The sequence below is a fragment of the Lethenteron reissneri genome, chromosome 28 (assembly GCF_015708825.2).
Source record: "Lethenteron reissneri isolate LAM-NWPU_2019-01 chromosome 28, ASM1570882v1, whole genome shotgun sequence".
In the NCBI taxonomy this organism is placed as follows: Eukaryota; Metazoa; Chordata; class Hyperoartia; order Petromyzontiformes; family Petromyzontidae; genus Lethenteron; species Lethenteron reissneri.
Window position 1 is genome coordinate 11,312,865 of NC_083806.1, and position 21,038 is coordinate 11,333,902.

Sequence of the window (21,038 nt, forward strand, 5' to 3'; positions counted from 1 at the left end):
TCCCTGGACCCACGCTCGATGTTAACACCTGGAGAGAATTTAACACGTCGGCTTTCGCGACCAAAATTATTCAAAAAAACGTTCACCTGGAGAGAAATTGACCTAAATGCCCAGTTCACCGAGCAGCGTGACCACGAGTGACATAAACCCGATGGGTTTAGGTCGCCGACAGGAAAGGGACCCAGACTTCAAGGTGGATAAACAAAAAAGTTATCATTTTACAGACCTGGCCATATGATACACGATTAAAATTAGTAGAAAAAAAGTAGTATGGCTTGACCGGTGTTAGTACAAATGCATTCAACACAATACCAATAAAACCATATAGAAGTGTACATAACATAGACAACATCAGAAATGGAAAGTAAACATTCGTTGTATTAGTAGACAAAAATGCAACCATTTATGTAGCTACATCCCACTGGAATTGTTCCCATTCCAGCGTCGAGCATGAACACTCCATTCAGTGGAGTGGTAAAATGTTACTTCATTAAAACTCTCACTTTGTGCTGTAGCACCTTGACGAATAGGCCACGACCAAGACGTTGCCGTCGGGAGAGGTTTTGCCTGCATCTATGGCAGCGATTCTCCACAGAACCCACACGCCTAAAGCTCTGCTCGTTTTCACAGCGCTCGGACGCTGGCGTGCAGCAAGTGGCCGATGCGATCGTGGTCCACGTGTCTTACACTGGAGGGGGCTGTAGATTGACACGATGTGCAAAGCGGAGCGTACGCAGCGTATGGGACGAAGAAAATGGACAGCAGCATTCCAGAACAACAAAAAGCATTGTATGGCTGTCCATCAACACGAATAGCCCAACCATGAAAAATAAAATTATCTGCCGCTGCTGCTGCTGGAAATTCCACATTTCCATGACGAGGGCCAGTGTCCACGTTTAGCAAAGACACTGAACGCAAGAGAGAACTCGTCCGCGGTGGATGTCGAAAGAGTTTCAAAACTTGGCGTCGTCCGTCCGTGCGCGTGCGCGCGGCGGCACCGATGTCCTGCCGGCGCCGGGAACCGCGGCGCAAGGTCCCCTACTGCATGAGGTCTTCAAAGCTGTTGTTGGGGGAATACTTCCCGGCAGGCGAGGGGCTGCGATCCGGGTGCAGCGACTGTGAAGTGGCCAAGACTCCGTTAAAGCAAGGCGACCATCTGCCGGGCACCGGTGATCTTGCACAACATGGATTGGCTTATTGGCTAATCTCCAAACCCATTTCCCCCCATCAGTAAACCATGTAAAAAAGAGACGAGGTAGAGATGCTGAAAAGTCTAAAGGGTGCAATTCACAAGTTGGTGGATGATCATTTAAGCTTGGTGGATCACACCGTCTGCACGGAAATATCATCATGGCCTCCCTCGCATTAAACACTCAACAGAAGGTGTTTCGTAAACATTCCCAGGCAGATTTATTCTACGAATAACATAACATTCCCACGAAATAATACATTTCAAATTAATGTGCATTTCAAATGAACAAGTTCTTTTCACAACGGTTGGCTATAACCAAGCCGTGAAACCCACCATTTGAATTCACAAATAACACAAAGATGTGCAGAGTAAATTTATCGTGCAATTTGTGCGAACGAGAACTCTTTTTGACGCTCTATTACCCTCCCCACCCTCCCAGTCCCTGATTGACACATTTAGATAAGCCCCTCCCCCCTCCCCTTAACTAGTATTTAAGATAATTGGTTGTTTACCCTTCTATCTGGCACAATACCTGCAGTCACAATGCAAACAAAAAACACAACTCTGATAATGTATGCACTGTCCTTGAAGTTAATTGGTCCACACCCGAGACAGCTTTCCTTAGAGCCTAGTCTCACATGGGTTGGACCAGATGACGCATTATGACTGCAGGTATTGTGGTCTATGCGAACATGACTCGTTGTAAAAAAAGGTGTCCGTTTTGTTGCCAGATAGAAGGGTAAAAAAACAATTATATTTTTTACTGGCAAATGAGGTTCCAATGGTAGTATTTAAGATCTCGTCGTTTGCATTTCTTTCCACTTGATACAGTAAATTTAGCTGTGACGGTCCCACCTGAAGACGGAGACTTGTGTTGCCTCCGAAACGTCGTGATTTATTTTTATTTCATTATTTTTTACCTACGTGACTTTACCGAAAAAACCTAAGAGTATGAATCCTCGCAGTCACAAAAGCTTCAAATCTAGAATTACCTTAAACTTCTTGCGCAAAGCTTGTGTCATGACCGGGGTGAGGCCTGTTCCGGTCTCCCGGTTCTCCTTGTCATACATGGGGGTGCCTCCAGGGCTCCTGCACGTCAAACACAGCGAATAGTACGTCTCGTACACAAAGACCTATGGACGTATGTATGTAGAGAACTTCTTTCGCACCGTACATATCCAACCGTGCTAATCGGAGGTGTGGGGAAGGACCACAAAAACTGCAAATTTGTATGCAGCAAATGTGAAGGAAATATCTCACCTGATTATGTCCACGCGTTTGAGAAGTCCCCGTAAGTTGTACGGCGTTTTGGTTGGCGTTTGCCTACAACGTGAAGAAATAGTACGTGGCGTTAAAAATACATATCATGATAAACAAAGACTTGACTATTATCGACTAACAACAGAGCAGACTCAAGCCCAGTTGAAGGCAATTTTGTTGAACCAGTTGAGAACTCGAGGACAGATGGTCTCATTAGCAAGTAACTTGGGTCACCACAATGATAATAACATAAACACATGCGTACAACGATGACAGAAATCAGAGGGGAAAAAATAACCAAATAGAAGTTAGAGCAAGACTGGCCGTAAAGAAACCAAAAAACACTGAACGTAAAAAACATTTTAAAATATATGTGTTGGTAAAGGTTATCATGAGCAAAAGCTTTAAAAACACAGATCCCTCCCCAATCAGCACAACTGTGGTGGTCTATGACAGATCGCTGAGGCAATTAGGACTGAACACGAAAGTTGAATTGCACAAGAGCGGGGCATTATTTTTTGTCCATCCTGATCGGGGGACGAGCGCGGAAACATTTCACGACAAAGAGCAGCCTGCCGGTGCGAGCACGAGGACAGAGCGTGAAGGAGGCGCGCACGCGAGGACCCGGCTCCTCACCGGCAGCTCCTTGGGGAGAGCATCGATTGCGCGCACGACTCGGACACGGTGCGGCGCAGGCTCACAGCCTGCAGGTCCCTCACGGTGACGAGCGCCTTCTTCCACTCGCTCGCATCCTACCCCGGGGAGGTGGGGAGGGCAACAGAGCACGCGCAGAACCTCGGTGTGCGCCGGTGCCACGATTCGCGCCCTCGCGTGAGCCCGCGAGCCCACGACGTTTCATCGAGGGACGACTACTGTGTGCGTTATCAGAATCGGAATATTTATTTGTACTGGGAGGGAATCCGATGAACTATAAAGTTCTTTGTTTCCACAGATGTCCAGTATCTTGGTGTGGTCTGGGACTGTATTTTTTGTTGTTTTTTTGCTCCCTTGCCCAATCTTGATAAAAACAAGTTAAAATATGTATTTATATTAAGTGACTCGCTCAACATTCTCTATTTTGTACTCCTATCGTGTTTTTGTTTCGTTTGCTGTTGTAACTTTGCTGACCCCGCCCATACTGGACATCTGTGAAAAAGAGCTTTACAGCTCATCGGATTACCTCCCCCTGCTGCAGCCTAAATAAAGATTCCGATTCTGGAGTTGTCACAATGACCGGGGTTCACCAATCAGGGTCTCAATTCCTTCCCCTTTTCTTCCACTGGTGCATGCTCATTCAACAGCGGTGGGAAACATATCTAGGATCTGCAGTGGCGCCAATCGGGATAATCTACGGTGGCATGAATTTGTCAAGGGGAGCCGACACAAGGTGACAGGGCGTTCGTCTTTTATTGCTTCCCCCAGTCCACACTCACCCCCAGCCTTCTCGATCCGTTTCCTGCCAATTCTCCCCCTTTTTAAATCCTTTATATTAAGTTCGCTTGCTTGCTTGCGTGCTTGCTTGCTTTGCTTGCTTACGACCGTGCAAATATTTCGGTCGTTTTTTAACCCACTTTCCGGGATCCAATCGAGCTCACATTTTGCACACAGACTCGTTGTGCGAGACAAGTAATGTTCGTGAAAATTTTTTTCCAAAATTTTACACTGTTTAGGGAAAACAAATTAAATATTTAATTACCAATTGCTTAATACTGGCAGACAATCATCTGACCCATAGGTGGCAGCCATCTCAAGCCAGAGGACGAGAGGACTCTAGCCGCCACGCATATAAAGGATTTATAGTGAAAAACTTTGTTTTTACGGGTTATACTTATTCCCACCCGTTCTCTCATATCTTCTCACCTGCTCCTCCCCCTTCCCCCGTCACCGTCCCACTCCCCCTTCCTTTTGGTGAGAATCCTTCCCCTGACATCCCTGACAAATGTATACAAATTAGTGAAATACAGCCCTTGGTTAATCCACGGCTGGACGAGGGACTCCCCACGTGTCGTCAGCCGTGGGGGTTATTTAAGGACACGTCATCACGCTGGCCGGTATGGGTTGATGAAGGCAGGCAGCATAGATGTGAGAGCATAGAAACACAGTACTGTACAATGGACTTTGCTGCACTGACCTCTAGTCATGCACAACGCCTATTGGACTATAAAAAAAATTAACCCGTAAAAACAAAGTTTTTCACTATAAATCCTTTATATGCGCGTGGCATCGGTTTAATTTTATTATTCATTTCTGTTTTTCTTGAGTAAGAGTTTCATTTTTATCACATTGGTATTTTAAATAAAATATGACATTTTTTTTTTCCTAAAAAGTGCATTGTCACGCACAACGAGTCTGTGTGCAAAATGTCAGCTCGATTGGATCACGGGAAGTGGGTTAAAAAAACGACCGAAAGATTTGCACGGTCCTAAGCAAGCAAGCGAACTTAATATAAAGGATTTAAAAAAACGACAATTCATAGGAATTGAAAAGGATTCGTTGTTATGCACACAGTGCGACACGTACATCGTGAGCATCAGAATACATTAAAATGGTTTGTATCAGAGCATTGCCACATGACCGATGTGCTTACACTTCTGTTCCACGCTGTGAAAGCGAATAACAATTTAAGTGGCAATCACATCGTGGCTTAAAAATGGAACGATACATGGAAGTGACAATTCGGACGCGGTTCAATTACAATGTTGAACAACACCCGAGTTGTGAACGCCGCCTCTTACCCGCTTCTCATCCTCAACCTCGGTGGAGGTTTTGCGCAGCTTCACCCGCAGAAGATCCTTCACGGTTACCACCGGAGTGCAGTCCCTCTGGGTTGGCTGCTACGCAGACAAACGCGCACGCAAGAGGATTTCAATTTTAAAAAATCGCGGCACATGCTCCACGAACACAACGATGGACTTCTGTTAAGAGTGCAGCGGTGGTGGCGTGGTGGTGTGTGCACACCAAGCTATGAATTCAGTGACCCCCCCCCCCCCCCGAGCTCAATTCCCAGCGATATCCAGCTACGATTCACAACAGTGACGAGCGATATCCTAACCAGTCCTGGCACCCCCTCTTTACCAACCCAGGTCTGCACCCCCCATTAGCACGGTGGCCTACGCACGGTGCGAAAGAAGTTCAACATACAGCACGTAAGCGGACTAAGCGTGGTGAAGCAAGATCGAACGACCCCTGTGAATGACACTTTGGTTGACAGTTTCCCAGTAAGAACAAAGACATAATTACGTTTGAAGACAGGTAAATAATAAACACATCTATGCTGTTATTGTGCACGCAAATGCACCGAAGCATATTAACATAACTCTGACAATGCACTGAAGCATATTACGTGAACATGTACGCAGCTTTAGATGTCGCCAGAAAGTCAATGACATCGCTGGGGAGCTGTGACATCACAACACATGGCAGAAACTGATTTGAATGCTTATTTTTCTGTTGTACTAGGAGCACTTAGAATTACTTTGCATTCCACGTCCCCCCTGGAAAACAATAAAAAAAGTCCGCCTCATTCTGTTCTCTCCTTGTTATCAACTTCACGATAGAAAATTACGAGTTAAAATTGTTCTATCCATACATGCATGCATAGAGCATACGACACAATAACATACATACACAGCATGCCACTCAGACACTTTTCAACTTCTTATGGGTCAGTGTTCATGCCAAAAGCTCACCAAAGTCAGACATAAGTTTGTGTTGGTTTAGTATTACCGGTTGTGGCTCAGGGAGGTTCAGACTGAGGCACCTTTAGGATACTAAGCAATAATGTTATGTCTGGGGCTCAGAGAACTATTTTCAAAAGTGGCATAGTAGAAGCATAATTTTGCACGATCTGTTGCAGGAAATTAGGAAAAGGCAATTGTGCATCCAGGCACCTGGTTCAGAGTATGGATGGATCCTTTCAGTGTATTTAATTTAACCAGGCGAGACCTCAATGAACCAACGTAGTCTCATATGCAAGTGACCGGGGGGGGGGGGGGGGGGGGGGGGGAAACCACAAAAAAAAATTACAGAAGCAAACCAAACTACAACGCTAAAGCAAACAGAAAAATGGCACGCGTGTACTTGAGTGGTGCACACACTGCAATGGCTAGACAGCGAGGCTCGCAAGGTCCTCTTCCCCCCCCCCCCCCCCCCCCCATGGAACGTGCCTGCACGGCCGCCTTCCTCTTCAGCACGAGCTTGGGCTTAGCTGAAGGGGGTGGAGGCAGCGGAGGTGGAGGAGGAGGCGGAGGAGGAGGAGGCGGCGGAGGAGGAACTTGCGGAGGCGGAAAGGATGAGACGAGGGGTGGAACAGCGCAGACAGGCGGCGGGCACGGCACGCACACGCCTGAGCACTTGGGGCACAGGCCCTCGCAGGCCTGGTGCGTACCATCCTGCGGGTCAGGGCCAGTTAGCTCTCGACAGACTTGATGGCTACCCACCAAACTCCACTCACTAGACTTGATGAACATTCAATGTCATTGAAGGCACCACAATGTAAATACTGTCACAAACTGCGAGTCAAATTAAATATCAGACACCACATTCTCCCATCGTTGCAAGTTCTCATCTTAAAAAATTATGCCCCTTGACTGCTTACGTTTCTGTTACAAGTCAATGCTAACGACAAGTGCTGAGATTTTTTTGGTTCTGTTCAAATAGAGAATTGGAAATTACACTTTATATGAACGTGCAATACAATTCGAGACGTCATGCACATCATACGACATATATACCAATGGCTGCACAATTCACCCAACTTTATGCATAATTAATTTTGTCTTCAAACTACACGCGTTGTGTTGCTTAAACGGCAGAGGGGGGGCCTGCAGTAAACTCAAGAATCTCCTGGGCCACTCCAATTATGAATGCAAAACAAGCATATACATGCAATTTATCCTGGAAAGCCTCACTAAGCGAAGACTTTTATTGAGATGTTCGGTGAAGGAGTGCTATATCTACGGAAACCTTTTTTTCATCATTATGGAGTATCTGTTTTTACGTGGGTAGAGAAGGAATATCTCACAAAGGGCCCGCTGTACTTCACACCTCTTGGCCACCTTCACAGCCTCACCTCTAACGTGCTGGGTTAAAGAAGTGCGCCCCACTCCACACCCAGCGTTGTTTCAAATAATAACGGACAGCACTCTGCGAGTCCACTTCTTGCTTATACACCGGCATGCGTGCGTGTCTTATCGGGAGCAGGAGTGTCGTGCTTAGCAGACTGCGCTACGAACCCGCGAACCCAGCTAACAAAGTTCGATTCCCGCTCATGGCCAACACCAGTGACGATTATATCAACCAGTCATGGTCGACTCAAATTAGTACCTGGTGCGGTGTGTAAACATCGCCACTGAAGAGACAAAGGCGGCCGGGCGTGGTGTTGGTCACTCACCCCCTCGTGTGCCGTGCCTGCCTTCATAGGTGCTACTCGCTAACAGCACTTGCCCCAACAGTCTAGTTAAGGTGACATGGAGGAATCTTTGTGTCGTATGCAGCAGGGCTCACTCGAGTGATGCGCTTGAGAGCCTGCAGTTCGGCCTCCAGGCTCGTCAGGCGCCGCAGCGTCTGCTGAAAATCCCTCCGGTGGGCGAACTCTGGCGTGAGCCAGTCTTTGGCCAGCACCACTCCCTGTCATGCACGGAGGGCACAACGCAGGTGTTCAGCTCCCCGATTGACGTCGACACGACATCACTCGCACGCAAAGACACGACAAACAGTCTCCCTGCACCGACCACTGTAAAAAACACCCCTACACCTGTCAAACATGTAAAATAACAAACGTGAAACGCGCTGTTTGCCATTACAGCAACACGGATATGGATGGCCAACAGTTCTTATTCTTTCGTACAGCAACAAGATGCATGGGGAGTGGGTATTTGATCATACTTTGGTAAAGGCTAGCCAGTGTGGGTTGGTAAAAGGCAGAACGTGTAGATGCAAGCGCGTAGAACAATTGATTTTGGAATTTTGTTGTACTGCCCTCAACGTACCCCTGAAGCTTATGTAAATTAAAACTATTTAGTATTTCACGGGTAAGGCCCACTGAGCTACATAGCTATTTTCAGCAACGACCTGGCCACAGATGATCACTCAACAAAGTGGCTTATCACGTGGAAATTGATCGCAGCCAAATACCCTAAAAACGCACGCTGCTAAAATGTAGAGGGAAAAACCAGGACACTGAGAAAAATCCACACGAACACGGGAAGAGCATGCAAACCCCAAATATACAGGCGTCAGGGTTGGGATCGAACCCACGACCCCCCCGTATACCAGGCGAGGTAGTTTACATCTCATCACCAAGGCATCTGTCCGATGCAAGGTGGTCATCCAGCTCCGCACTACCCATTCTCACCCCTGCTCATGCCTTTGAGATCCAACAATATATGGGGCACATGCCACGTTATGTGCTCCGGGTCTTCCGCTTCATCCCTCCGCCACTTTAGAATCGACATCACGCGTTCGGAGTTATTTGGCCACTATACATATTCACGTGATAAGCCACTTCGTCGAGCAATCATTTTTGGCAAGTTCGCTTCTGAAAAAGAGCTACATAGCTCAGGTGGCACTTAGCTGGTAAAAGAAAGATACACATCAAATGCTGCTTATTCACCTGCAAGATGCCACAAACGAACATCCTTGATAGAGCAAAAGCCTGAAATGAACGCACCTCATATAAACAGTTCTGATATAAGCAACACATGCTTACATTACACTGATAAAAGCACATGACTTCGGATTTAAATCCCAGTCTTTTCACGATGGCGATGTATCCTTAACCACATGTACATTTTCTCCCTTCTCCAGCACAGCGAAGCGTTCCTTTCCCACATTCTGAGAGCAGTTTGTGGCTTCACGTCTGCCCAGCGCCCTATTCGTTGTGCAAATAAATAGTACGCGCCCCGCTCAATCACCTGCAAGATGCCGCTGCTGCACCAGTGGTAGACGTGAGACACGGTGCCCACCAGCGAGCGGACGGCACGAGACAGCCCTGCCACCGCGCCTCCCTGGCACGGCTCTCCCTCCACATGGGCCCTGCCGTCACACTCTAGGGACCTGGGGCCAGTGCCACGCGCAAGGCAAACACAATCAGGAAATATTATTTACACCCCTGTCAATCATCGTGTTTCTCAGTGTGGATTTGTGAACACACTTTGTAAACAGTACATAAAATAGTACGCCTTTTCAATGCGCTGTTCATATTGTAACAAGCGTTTATACCAATGTTACCATCGTGGGGACGATGGCTTAACTGCATAAAAAAACGATCTGCACAGATGCATACGAACAAGAGAAGTATTATAATCAAACAGGAGGAATTAACGGTGCAACGCATCTCATCTGTTAAATATCTACAGGTAATAGGATCGTCACCGATTGATCCTGGCTGCAGACATTGTTAAGTCACAAATAATAATGAAGATAAGAGAGCAGTTTCACCGTATTATGCATACCGTGGTGACAAATAAAGGACTTAAGTCGTTGTAGGCAGTTTGAGCAGCTTTGGATAAGAATTATGAGCCTACCCATACCCGAGCATGGAGTGCATTCGCTTGTTCATCTCTTCTGCGCATTCGTCCTCGCTGCTGCGCTTGGACATGACATGACATAACAGAATGATCCGCACCAGGCGGGTCGCGGCGTTTATGTGCGCGGTGGGACGGAGTTGTCAAAAATAAATTAATTATTTACGATTTATCTGGCTGTCGCCTGATGATGCTCGTTGTAACTGCTGGCAAAACGTCGCACTCGCATGGTAAACGTTGTGGTTGTTGTTTACTCTCCAACACACCGGTGTGCTGTACTAGCAACAAATTGGCCACGTTCTGTTTCGGTGACAAACCTCACTAATTGGCCGTTTCGGCTGGTGACGGGTTTCACGACACATTTACATTCCGCGCGATCCAACCCCCCAAAGAAAACCTCTCTCCATGACGGGAAAAAACAATGAATGAGAAACAAAACAAAAACGTGCACTAATAGGGTTTTTCCCCTTTTTCTAGCAACAAAACTGACACCTTTTGCAAGGAATCATGTTTACATTAACCACAATACTTGCAGTCAAATGCAAACAAAAAACTATACTCTGATAATTTATGCATTGTCCTTGAAACTGATTGGTCCACACCAGAGACAGCTTTCTTTAGAGCCTAGTCTCGTATGGTGTTCGACCAGATGACACCAAAAGGCGCACACAGTTCAAAGACAACGCACCATCAGAGTAATGAGAGCTCGGGGTGAGCAGCTACATCATGGGACCTCCTTTGCCAGTACCAAAATATACTAATAGGGTTTTTCCCCTTTTTTATGGCAACAAAACGGACACCTTTTGCAAGGAATCATGTTTACATTAACCACAATACTTGCAGTCAAATGCAAACAAAAAACAATACTCTGATAATTTATGCATTGTCCTTGAAACTGATTGGTCCACACCAGAGACAGCTTTCTTTAGAGCCTAGTCTCGTATTGGTGTTCGACCAGATGACGCCAAAATGCGCACAGTTCATAGACAACGCACTACCAGAGTAATGAGAGCTCGGGGTGAGCAGCTACATCATGGGACCTCCTTTGCCAGTACCAACATATACTAATAGGGGTTTTCTCCTTTTTCTGGCGACAAAACTGACACCTTTTTACAAGGAATCATGTTTACATTAACCACAATACTTGCAGTCAAATGCAAACAAAAATACGTGTACCTTAGCACCAGAAACGTGTCCCAGTACGAATGAGGCTGCCCCCGTTACCTGATGGCCGGGGTCTCACGTGGCCGCCTGGTCGTGGGTCGTCCCAGCGGCCTCCCGCGGGCGTGCTCGGCCTTCCACCGCCGCCTTCTGCTTTTAGACATCTTCTCTCGCCTAGGACGAGCAGAGGAAGAGAGGAGGAGGAGGGGGGCATTTGTAGCAGTGCAGTTGTGAGGAAGGGGGGGGGGGAGAGCATTCTTAATACAGTACTGCGTTACCATTGAATGTAAAGAACACAGTTTTCTTTGAATTGCCAGGTTGTGATTGGATTCATTGAGACGATGCAGTTGCAAGTATGCACCCTCCCCCCGTTGTGTCTTTCCACGGATGGCTACGTACGGTGCGAAAGAAGTTCAACATACAAAGTCACACAGCACGCAGTGACACAACACAGTGCTACACAAAACACAGTGACACATAACACACAATGCTCCACAACACAACACAGCACACAGTGCTACACAACACAACACACAGTGCTCCACAACACAACACACAGTGACACACAACACACAGTAACACACAATGCTCCACAACACAACACACAGTGCTACACAACACAACACACAGTGCTACACAACACAACACACAGTGCTACACAACACAACACACAGTGCTACACAAAACAGTGCTAAACACAACACAGTGACACACAAAAACAGTGCTACACAACACACAGTGCTACACAAAACACAATGACACACAATGCTACACAACACACAGTGCTACACAAAACACAGTGACACACAACACAGTGCTACACAAAACACACAATGCTACACAACACACAGTGACACACAGCACACAATGCTACACAACACACAGTGACACACAACACAACACACAGTGCTACACAACACAAAACAGTGACACACAAGGCTCTCACCACTGTACGCACCACGCCTCTGGCTGCCTCGATTCAAACTGCGCCTTTAAAAGTCGCCCCCAACCAACCAACCAAGGACCCCCCCCCCTCGCCGCTGTAGCCAATGAGCGGTCGCCTTTCATTCGCTGCCCCTCCCCCCGCCCTGCGATCGCTCTCTTCTCCGCCAATCGACGTCGCCCTTACGTGCGACGACCAACCGTCCGGGTAACACCCCCCCCCCCCCAGTAAGAGCTTCTAGCCAATCAACGAGCCGCTTACATCGCGCGCGGCTGGGCCGCTCCTAAGAGAGAGAGAGGGGGGTGAGTAGTGGGCGGATCCCCCCTTCCCTCCCCCCCCAAAAAACCCATTTCGCGCTTTCCCATTGGCGCAGCGCTGAAGGGGCGTGACTCAGCTTCCGGGGCTCGTCCAATGGGCGAGCGGCTTACGTCGCGCGCGGCCAGATGCCGATTAGCCCCGCTCGACCAATGGGAGTCGCGCTTACATCGCAAGAAGCCTCGCGCTGATTACACGCAGGAATGTAAACTATTCAACATGGCCGCCGCGATGGCCAGCCGAGGCAGTGGTAAGGCGCAAATAAATTTATTGTTTGGTTAAGTGCAGTTAAATTTTAGAGATTTGTGCGCGAAAGTGGGTGGGGAAGCCTTGGACGCAAGTAAAAAATATCGGAAAAATAGTTGTCATTCTCGTGTACGCGTTACTTGGGTGCAAAACCGAGGCAGGGCTGAGCGATAAATGGCGACTAGGCCGAGAGGCAGCGTCGCCTCAGACGCCGTTGACAGCTGGCGCGGGGTGGGCGTGGCATAGACGCGAAATTAACATAATTTATGCGGCGCGGGGGTGGCGTGGCATAGACGCGAATTAACATAATTTATGCGGCGCGGGGTGGGCGTGGCATAGACGCTAATTAACATAATTTATGCGGCGCGGGGTGGGCGTGGCATAGACACGAATTAACATAATTTATGCGGCGCGGGGGTGGGCGTGGCATAGACGCGAATTAACATAATTTATGCGGCGCGGCGGCTGTTGGGTTTATTATGTTAATTATAAAGAAGGCGTGGTCTGAGCCGCGCATAAATCTAACCCTTAAATGAACAATCTATGCACCACTGGTTGCGTAAATGATGATGAACTTGCCTTGCTGCACGTGAATGCGCGGAGCGTGTGGCATCGGGTGGTCGGCGATTCGGTGTATCTCTGTCATTGTTTTTTTGTTCAGTTAATTTTATTGTTTGAATAAGCGATGGGGGTATTTTTAAAATAAAAAAAAAATTGCAAACGTGTTCAGGATTGTAGTAGAAGTGTGCGTGCAGAAAAAGCCGTGTTATACGACCAATATTACAATTATACTTGAAATTGCAATCATTTACTCGAGTTAAAATAAATATTCCCTCTCTCGAGCTCGCTCTGGTGGACACCCTGAAGGCCTGCAGTGGCGTGCCAAGAGACATTGCAGGGCTACAGATTTCGCTTGCAATCTGTTTCCAATGAGTGCATTGATGCCCCAGCGAACAGACCGTAATTCAGTCACAGCTCCAGTCGTAAAGAAGCTACGGACGGTGAACACACGTGTGCATGGCGGGGTGCTAACGCCAGTGGCTCCCCACGGGTTTTGCGATGTTCGCAATCCGTCCGCGTGTCGCTCCGTTTGCGATACTTTTGTCCTCATTCTGTTCTGATTGGGCTCCCACTCCTTCGTTGTTGGTCTTACCTTCAACCTTACATGTGCAGAGGTCGCTGGCCAATCGGAAAGGACAACGGGACCAGTAGCCACATCCTTGGATGTTTGTTGTGTGTGTCAGGTGCTGTGGATAATTTTCGCGTTGTCGACCTGGTAAAAAATGAACCTTGCTGATTTTGATAACGAATATCAGAATATCCCAAAGAGTGTGGGGGCAAGTTCGGAGATTACAAAAAAATGTGAGGCCCTTGAAATAATGCAGAGTACTTTTGTTTCATAAGTATGTGCTGATGTGATTAGTAGAAAAATAATATTGCATATTTTCAGACTTGGATATCCAGTAATATATATTTTTAATCAAAAAGAATTTAAAATAGACCATTTGGCATAATCATGCCATTTGGGTCTGCGAATTTTATCACGAAGTAATGTTTCCAGTCGTCACGTGCCTGTACTTTTTTTGCGAACGTGAAGGAATTATTCTCTTGAACTCCGTGCTGTATTAACCGCTGCAGGGGTCACTGAATTCTAATTTGTTTCAAAAATACAAGAAGGTGACAAACGCAAGAGCTGTGCTCATGCCCTTTCTAGCGTATGCACTAACAGACAGGCATGTGTGACGTTGACAACGGTGTAAGAAATAATGAAAACAAGTTAACCGGTTTATTTTGTTGTTCTCGTTGCAGATCTGGATAATTGGTCATCATCGCGACTTCACGACGCCTTCCTGCAATTCCTCCCTGACAAAGCACCTCCCATTAATTTACAATTATGCCATAATCACATAAAATAAACGTTACAATTTTACTTATATATCTTGAGGAGGTTTAAATGCAATGTTGTAGCAGCTTCTCATGTTTCGAGAAAATATTGCAATCGTCCGTTAATTTTACCATAATTTTCTTTTTTAAGTGCGGCTGTTTTGAATGATCAACTTTTCCAATGGGAATGGCATTTTAATGGCTTACTATAAGCATTCTATTGTTTCATGACAAGTGTGTGGTACATAAAGAGGAGAGATCTTTGGTGGGGTCACATAGGAACCACATTCAAGGGTACAATTCATTTTAATAAAACAAAAACATTGTAGTAAGTATCCGTTAGGATTGACGTTTTCCTTATCTCTCTGATGGGTTCTCAGAGGTTGCCCTGGATGTTGTTTGCCGTGACGTCCAAAGTTGTTGCTGCACGTGTCGGGAGATTCTCTGCAGGCAACCGAGTTTGAGTTCATGAAGAAGTTCCCAGCACGAAGAGAGCAAAAATGACAAACATGCTGAACAACACGCGGCACAACCCTGAAACGCTTCAGAGAGCGCAACTGTGACACCTATGTTACTTGTCATTGGGCCGAAAGTCAGATTCTTTAACAGGAGATTTCACAGTGTATTTCGTATCATCATTACAACACTGTCACTTTTTCGACGGAAGCTCAGCGTCCCCCCACTGTCCTTTTTATATTGTGCTACTGTGTGCTCTGCGAAGTAGTGCAATGTGAAAAGGGCATTGGGGAGTCGCGCCTTTCGCCTGGACTCATCCACTGCTGCCTTGGTCGTGTGGCAACTTGCAAGCCCCTGCTGGAAGCTCTGACACCATTGCACTACTGTACGCAATGGTGAGCAGTGCAATTGTATTGTCAAAGCTTCCGTCGGTGAGCCCATGTGAGATTCCATTGGAAGCTATCATCGCTCGCCTTGGTCGATCCACTGCTGGATGAAGGCCTTCTGCAGCTATCACCATCCTTCACGATCCTGCCATGCAACAATCTTCTTGACATGTGCGCACGAGCTGATGTCATTAACCCAATCTCGGATGATGCTTTCTTGGACACATTCCTCTCCTTGGCGATCACTCGCGTTATTTTTGACCGTCTGCCATCATGCCTTCATGGTCAACGCGCTTTTACCATGCCCTCCCTGAAAGCTAAACTTTTACATAATGTTTTGCACAGCTTCGCTGTGTTTGTGGGCATCTCTTATACTATTTCTGATTAGTAGGCCATAATCCTGTTGATTAGACTCAATAGTCAAAATGAGGCAAATTTTGTGTAAACGAAAGCTTTCGGATAACTGGCCTAGAAGGCACGATGGTTGATTGATGAAGACCCTACCCTACTGATTGTTAATATATCAGAGTAGCTGTTTCATATTTTCCATGGTGATAATGGTATTGTACAAAGACGAGCATATATCATGATGACGTGCATAATTATTGCCACCGGTAAGGCAAATTTGATCTGTTATAAAATGCAGAGAAAACCTAATGAGGTGGAGAGAATGAAACCACGGTAAAAGTAGTCTATAATACTCCCATACAATGCGAACATCTTGTCGAGCATGTGAGTATTTGATCCCGTATTAAAACTTGTAAAAGGCATCGCAATTGCAGTTCTGAGTGATTATTTTCTCATCCCTTGCACGAAGGCAGACAACTCGCACACGTCGGCTTTGTTACAATATCAGCTGCCATGTCACCAAGTGTGACATCTGTGCCAGGCTAGGTGTAATAGCGAAAGTTTACTGGATGGTGATGGGACAGGCCTATCGTCAGATAACCCAGGCCTTTAAGTGGTACAAAATATGTATTACCGAAGCTATCAACAGAAGGGATTAACTGCACGTGTGGAAAATGTTATGCTGGGCAAACAGGACGAATGATCAGCACGAGATTAAAAGAACAGAAATATTAAATACTCCGAAATACAACTGTTAGCAATAGTAGAACACGCGTGCCAACAAGGACACTCAATTGATTTTGATAATGTTGAAGTTCTGTGCAAAACTAGCTACTACTGGCCAAGACTGATTAGATAATCTATCAAAATTTTAAGAAAATAAATTTTTAACCGTTCAAATAGCTACCGCCTTAGTGCTGCGTGGAAGCGAATCATCAAATAATACATAATTTAAATGCATACCTATTAAGGGCACCATATTTCATTGGCATGTCTGTTTACTTGACAACCCTTACTAGTTGGCGACACATTCATATATTTACGCGATCTAACCCAAAAAAAACTCTTATGGGTGATAATAGTGATTGTGATGACAGTGGAGATAATAGTGATGCAAGAGGAAATCGTGACGAAGAAATTGGTGACAGTGGAGGTTGTGATCGAGGATCATAGTTTTGATAGAGATCAATATATTGATAGACGGTGACGATTGCTATATGATTATTGGAATGGCAATGATAGTGATGGTGGTAATAGTGATGCAAGAGGAAAGAGTGATAAGTGACAATATTGATGGTGGTGAAAGATGTGATGGTGTTGGTGTACTACGAACCAGGTGACCTGCTGATCTTAAAGGTGCATTTAAAAATTTGATACTCTGATTGATGCTCCTGATGTTGTGGAGTGACTCATGCAGCCAGCTATGGCTGCAGGGTTTGGTGGTACATGTTGTTTATGTCGTTTATTGTGAAAATTCGGTCAGTTTCTATGATCACTGTTACATTGCTTTTATGGCTTTATTTTGGTGATTTCGAAAAGTTTTTTGGTTTAGCCATAGTTTGTTTGTTGTAGTACGGAGTTAGACTGATGGCCTTAATCTAAGTTGTCTTGTGCTTGTTGTTTGACTTGCATCCCACTGGGATTTTTGTACACAGCGTTGGTGTACGGTGCTTTTTTCTGGAATTTTTGCTGTTTTTTCCCCCCTGGATTTTCTGTTTGTCACATAGTCACATAGTCACTTTAAGATGTTTTCTTGTTCATGTTATTGGTTTTTGTTTGTTGCGGTTGCACCCGATTCAAGAGCCGAATGGCTCACACACGGCTATACCTAATAAATTTACTTTAACTTGAACCTGAGTTCGATTTCCACTCACAGCCATCACCAATGTGCCGTGCCGGCCTTTATAGGTGCCCGCTAACACTTTTCCCACCAAATTGTTTTGGTTATACGGGGAATATTTGTTTGTATTATAGTTGGTAGTTGCAGTGCTGGTGGTAAACCAGATGAGGGTAATTACAATTGTTGGGATGCTAGTGATAGCTTTTGTGATAATGCTTACAATGATTGTGGTGGAGATCGCTATTGTGATGATGATGATCCTGGTGGCAAAGGTAACGGTGGTGACAGTGGAAATGACCCTAGACATAACGATAAATGGGCCGTCCATAAATGACGTCACGCACCTGGGGGGGGGAGGGGGTCAGACATTTGTGACGATGTGTGACGAGGGGGGGGGGGGTTTGAGAATTGTGACGTCACATCAAAAGGCGCAACTTTAAATAAATATAGACAACACGTTTTACTTAATTAAATATACTTTTTAATAAATGTGTTCTCCTACAACATCAGAGTGCAGCGCTACATTAAATACGCACTACAATGACAATAGTTTAAAGCTATTTGAAGCATATTTTAAAAATAATTTGGGGGGGGGGGGGGGCAGAGCTTTGTGACGTCATATTTGAGGGGGGGGGGGTCTGACTTTTTGTGACGCCGTGTGACGAGGGGGGGGGGGGTCTAAAATCGTCCAAAATCGCGTGACATCATTTATGGACGGCCCCAAAGGGAGTATGACATCTATGCTGAAGGTTGTGGTGCCCGTAACGTTGATACTAGAGGAAACAGTGATGGTGATCTTTGCAATGGTAGTGATTGTGGTGATAGTGGAGGTAATGGAAGTTGATGGTCATGGTAACGGTAATGATATAGGACACCAATGGTATCCTGCACTGCAACCCTGGGTACTTCCCGCTCGTCCCTAATAAACTTGAAAAGGGACAGCGATCATGTTTGGGATGCGGTGCTGCACGACACTGGTGACCTCTTGTGGGGGTTTCAAGGCATAGCAGTGATTGCCATCACGACCCAACAACTTGGCGCATCTCCATTCACATTCACTTATACTGGTAGGAACGTCCTGGTTACACCAGCCCACAGGGGATTATTGTGTCCGTCCGTCCGTCCGTCGTGCATCCAAAAATGGGAGGGGTGGGGCTGGGTGGAAAGGGGAGGGTGGGGAGGGGCTGGGTGGGGAGGGGAGGGTGGGGAGGGGCTGGGTGGGGAGGGTGGGTGGGGAGGGGCTGGTCACCCCGTGGTGCCCTTATAAAACTCAACGTTTAACCTACTCACGCCGGCTTGTGCCCGCCCTCACAGTCGGCCATATTTGCGGAATACACCACGCCGCCGTTGACCCTGGCCATTGACCGAGCAACCCAACGTTCCTACCAGCTCCCCCCGCAGGAATGTGTTACCGGAGTTTCCTGAGCTCTCCAGAATGATTGGTCAATGTCCTTAAGCTATCAAGTTGACGAGCGTAATGTGATTGTTGATCTCGCGGGAAAAAATGCTACAATGTTTTCGTGGAAGACCAGCGGGAGTAGAGACTTTCAACTTTGTACAATAATCATTATGAATGATATGAATAATATTGGTCGCGAAAGCCTAGGTGTTAAACTGACCATCAACTCTGTTGTCATGACAAACCCCTAGGCCTGCTTGGGGGCTGTCCATAAATGACGTCACGCACCTAGGGGGGGGGTCGGACATTTGTGACGATGTGTGACGAGGGGGGGGGGGTTTGAGAAATATGACGTCACATCAAAATGCGCAACTTTTATTAAATATAGACAACACGTTGTACTGAATTAAATAAACTTTTTTAATAAAAGTCTTCTCTTACAACATCAGAGTGCAGCGGCACATTAAATACGCACTAAAATGACAATAGTTTAAAGCGATTTGAAGCATGTTTTTTTTGGGGGGGGGGCGCAGAGCTTTGTGACGTCATATTTGAGGGGGGGTCTGACTTTTTGTGACGCCGTGTGAAGATGGGTGGGGGGTGGGCAAAAATCCTCCAAAATCGCGTGACGTCATTTATGGACGGCCCCCAAGCCACTGCGTTGAACTATCATTTGTGGCCAGGTCGCTTCTGAAAAAGTGCTACATAGCTCAGTGAGCCTTACCTGGTAAAATATTTGTTTAAAAAAATCTATAATTTAGTTTATAAAGAGTTTAAGTTTGAATGCAATCCAATGCAGTGTCCATTTTCTTGGTTCTTTCGGTAAAGTCACGTAGAAGGGAAATAATAAAATAATAAAAAATAAAACATCATAAAATAAAATTCTCACGACGTTTCGGCCACAACGCAAGCAGCCATTCTCAGGTGAAGAACAGGGCTGTCGGAAAGACAGCGTCCGAATATCTTTCCGACAGCCCTGTTCTTCACCTGAGGACGGCTGCTTGCGTTGTGGCCGAAACGTCGTGAGAATTGTATTTTATTATGTTTTATTATTTTATTATTTCCCTTCTACGTGACTTTACCGAAAGAACCAAGAAGATGAATCCCTGCAGTCACGAAAGCTTTAAATCGCAGTGTCCATTGTCTGTTACGTCACAATGTTAACCGCGCTTAGAGCACGTGGTCACTCACCCGCTGTGCGTCACCGTGACGTCACACCGCGTAATCATTCCGGGCCCCACCTAGTGGCGAGCAGGCGCGCGCTCCAAAGCTCTTCACACATTTACTTTTATTTAACATTTTCACGTAATATTTGACGATTTTTATTTTTATTTTCGTATTCTCCTCAAGCAAGTGTGGGTTTTCCTCACAATTTCGGAAAGAAAGCAGGAGGATTTTGTGAAAAGTATCCGAGTTTCTGAGGTGAGTGATAATTTGCGATCTGATGCAGGCAGAAGGATATTAATATGACTACAAAATAATGTATATTTGATTTAAAACGTATTTTTAAACAAAGTACACATTTTCATGGTCTCCATAGGGGCCTTGGGGTACAATGCTCACTTACAAACCCGACGACCCGAGTTCGATTTCCTTTGGGGTCGTCCATAAATGACGTCACGTGATTTTGGACGATTTTTAACCCCCCCCCCCTCGTCACATGACGTCACAAAAAATCAGACCCCCCCCCTCAAATATGACGTCACAAAGCTCTGCCCCCCCTCAAATATGACGTCACAAAGCTCTGCCCCCCCCACCCCCCCAAAATGCTTCAAATCGCTTTAAACTATTGTCATTGTAGTGCGTATTTAATGTGGCGCTGCACTCTGATGTTGTAGGAGAAAACATTTATTAAAAAGTCTATTTAATTAAGTAGAACGTGTTGTCTATATTTATTTAAAGTTGCGCATTTTGATGTGACGTCACATTTCTCACCCCCCCCCCCCTCGTCACACATCGTCACAAATGTCTGACCCCCTGCCTCCCCCATAGGTGCGTGACGTCATTTATGGACGGCCCCTTTGACGGCCACCAACACCAGTGACGATTTTCTGAACCTGTCCGGGGCCTCCCCTAGGTCGA

General features: G+C 46.1%; 1 protein-coding gene across 2 annotated transcripts; it reads right to left on the bottom strand.

Annotated features, from left to right (window-relative positions):
- Window positions 1–358: 358 nt before the first annotated feature.
- On the bottom strand, window positions 359–12,149 carry PRR11 (proline rich 11). Of its 2 annotated transcripts, none has more exons than XM_061562151.1 (10): window positions 12,098–12,149; window positions 11,203–11,313; window positions 9,367–9,508; window positions 7,958–8,080; window positions 6,619–6,843; window positions 5,188–5,286; window positions 3,089–3,204; window positions 2,453–2,515; window positions 2,185–2,281; window positions 359–1,116 (listed from the first exon to the last, which is right to left on the bottom strand). In XM_061562151.1, exons 2-10 carry the CDS (start codon window positions 11,301–11,303, stop codon window positions 1,039–1,041), a joined length of 1,044 nt encoding a protein of 347 aa, XP_061418135.1. In that variant the 5' UTR covers window positions 11,304–11,313; window positions 12,098–12,149; the 3' UTR covers window positions 359–1,038. The 2 variants fall into 2 exon arrangements, with proteins under 2 accessions (XP_061418135.1, XP_061418134.1); XM_061562150.1 differs by having other exon boundaries at window positions 12,086–12,130.
- Window positions 12,150–21,038: the final 8,889 nt, after the last annotated feature.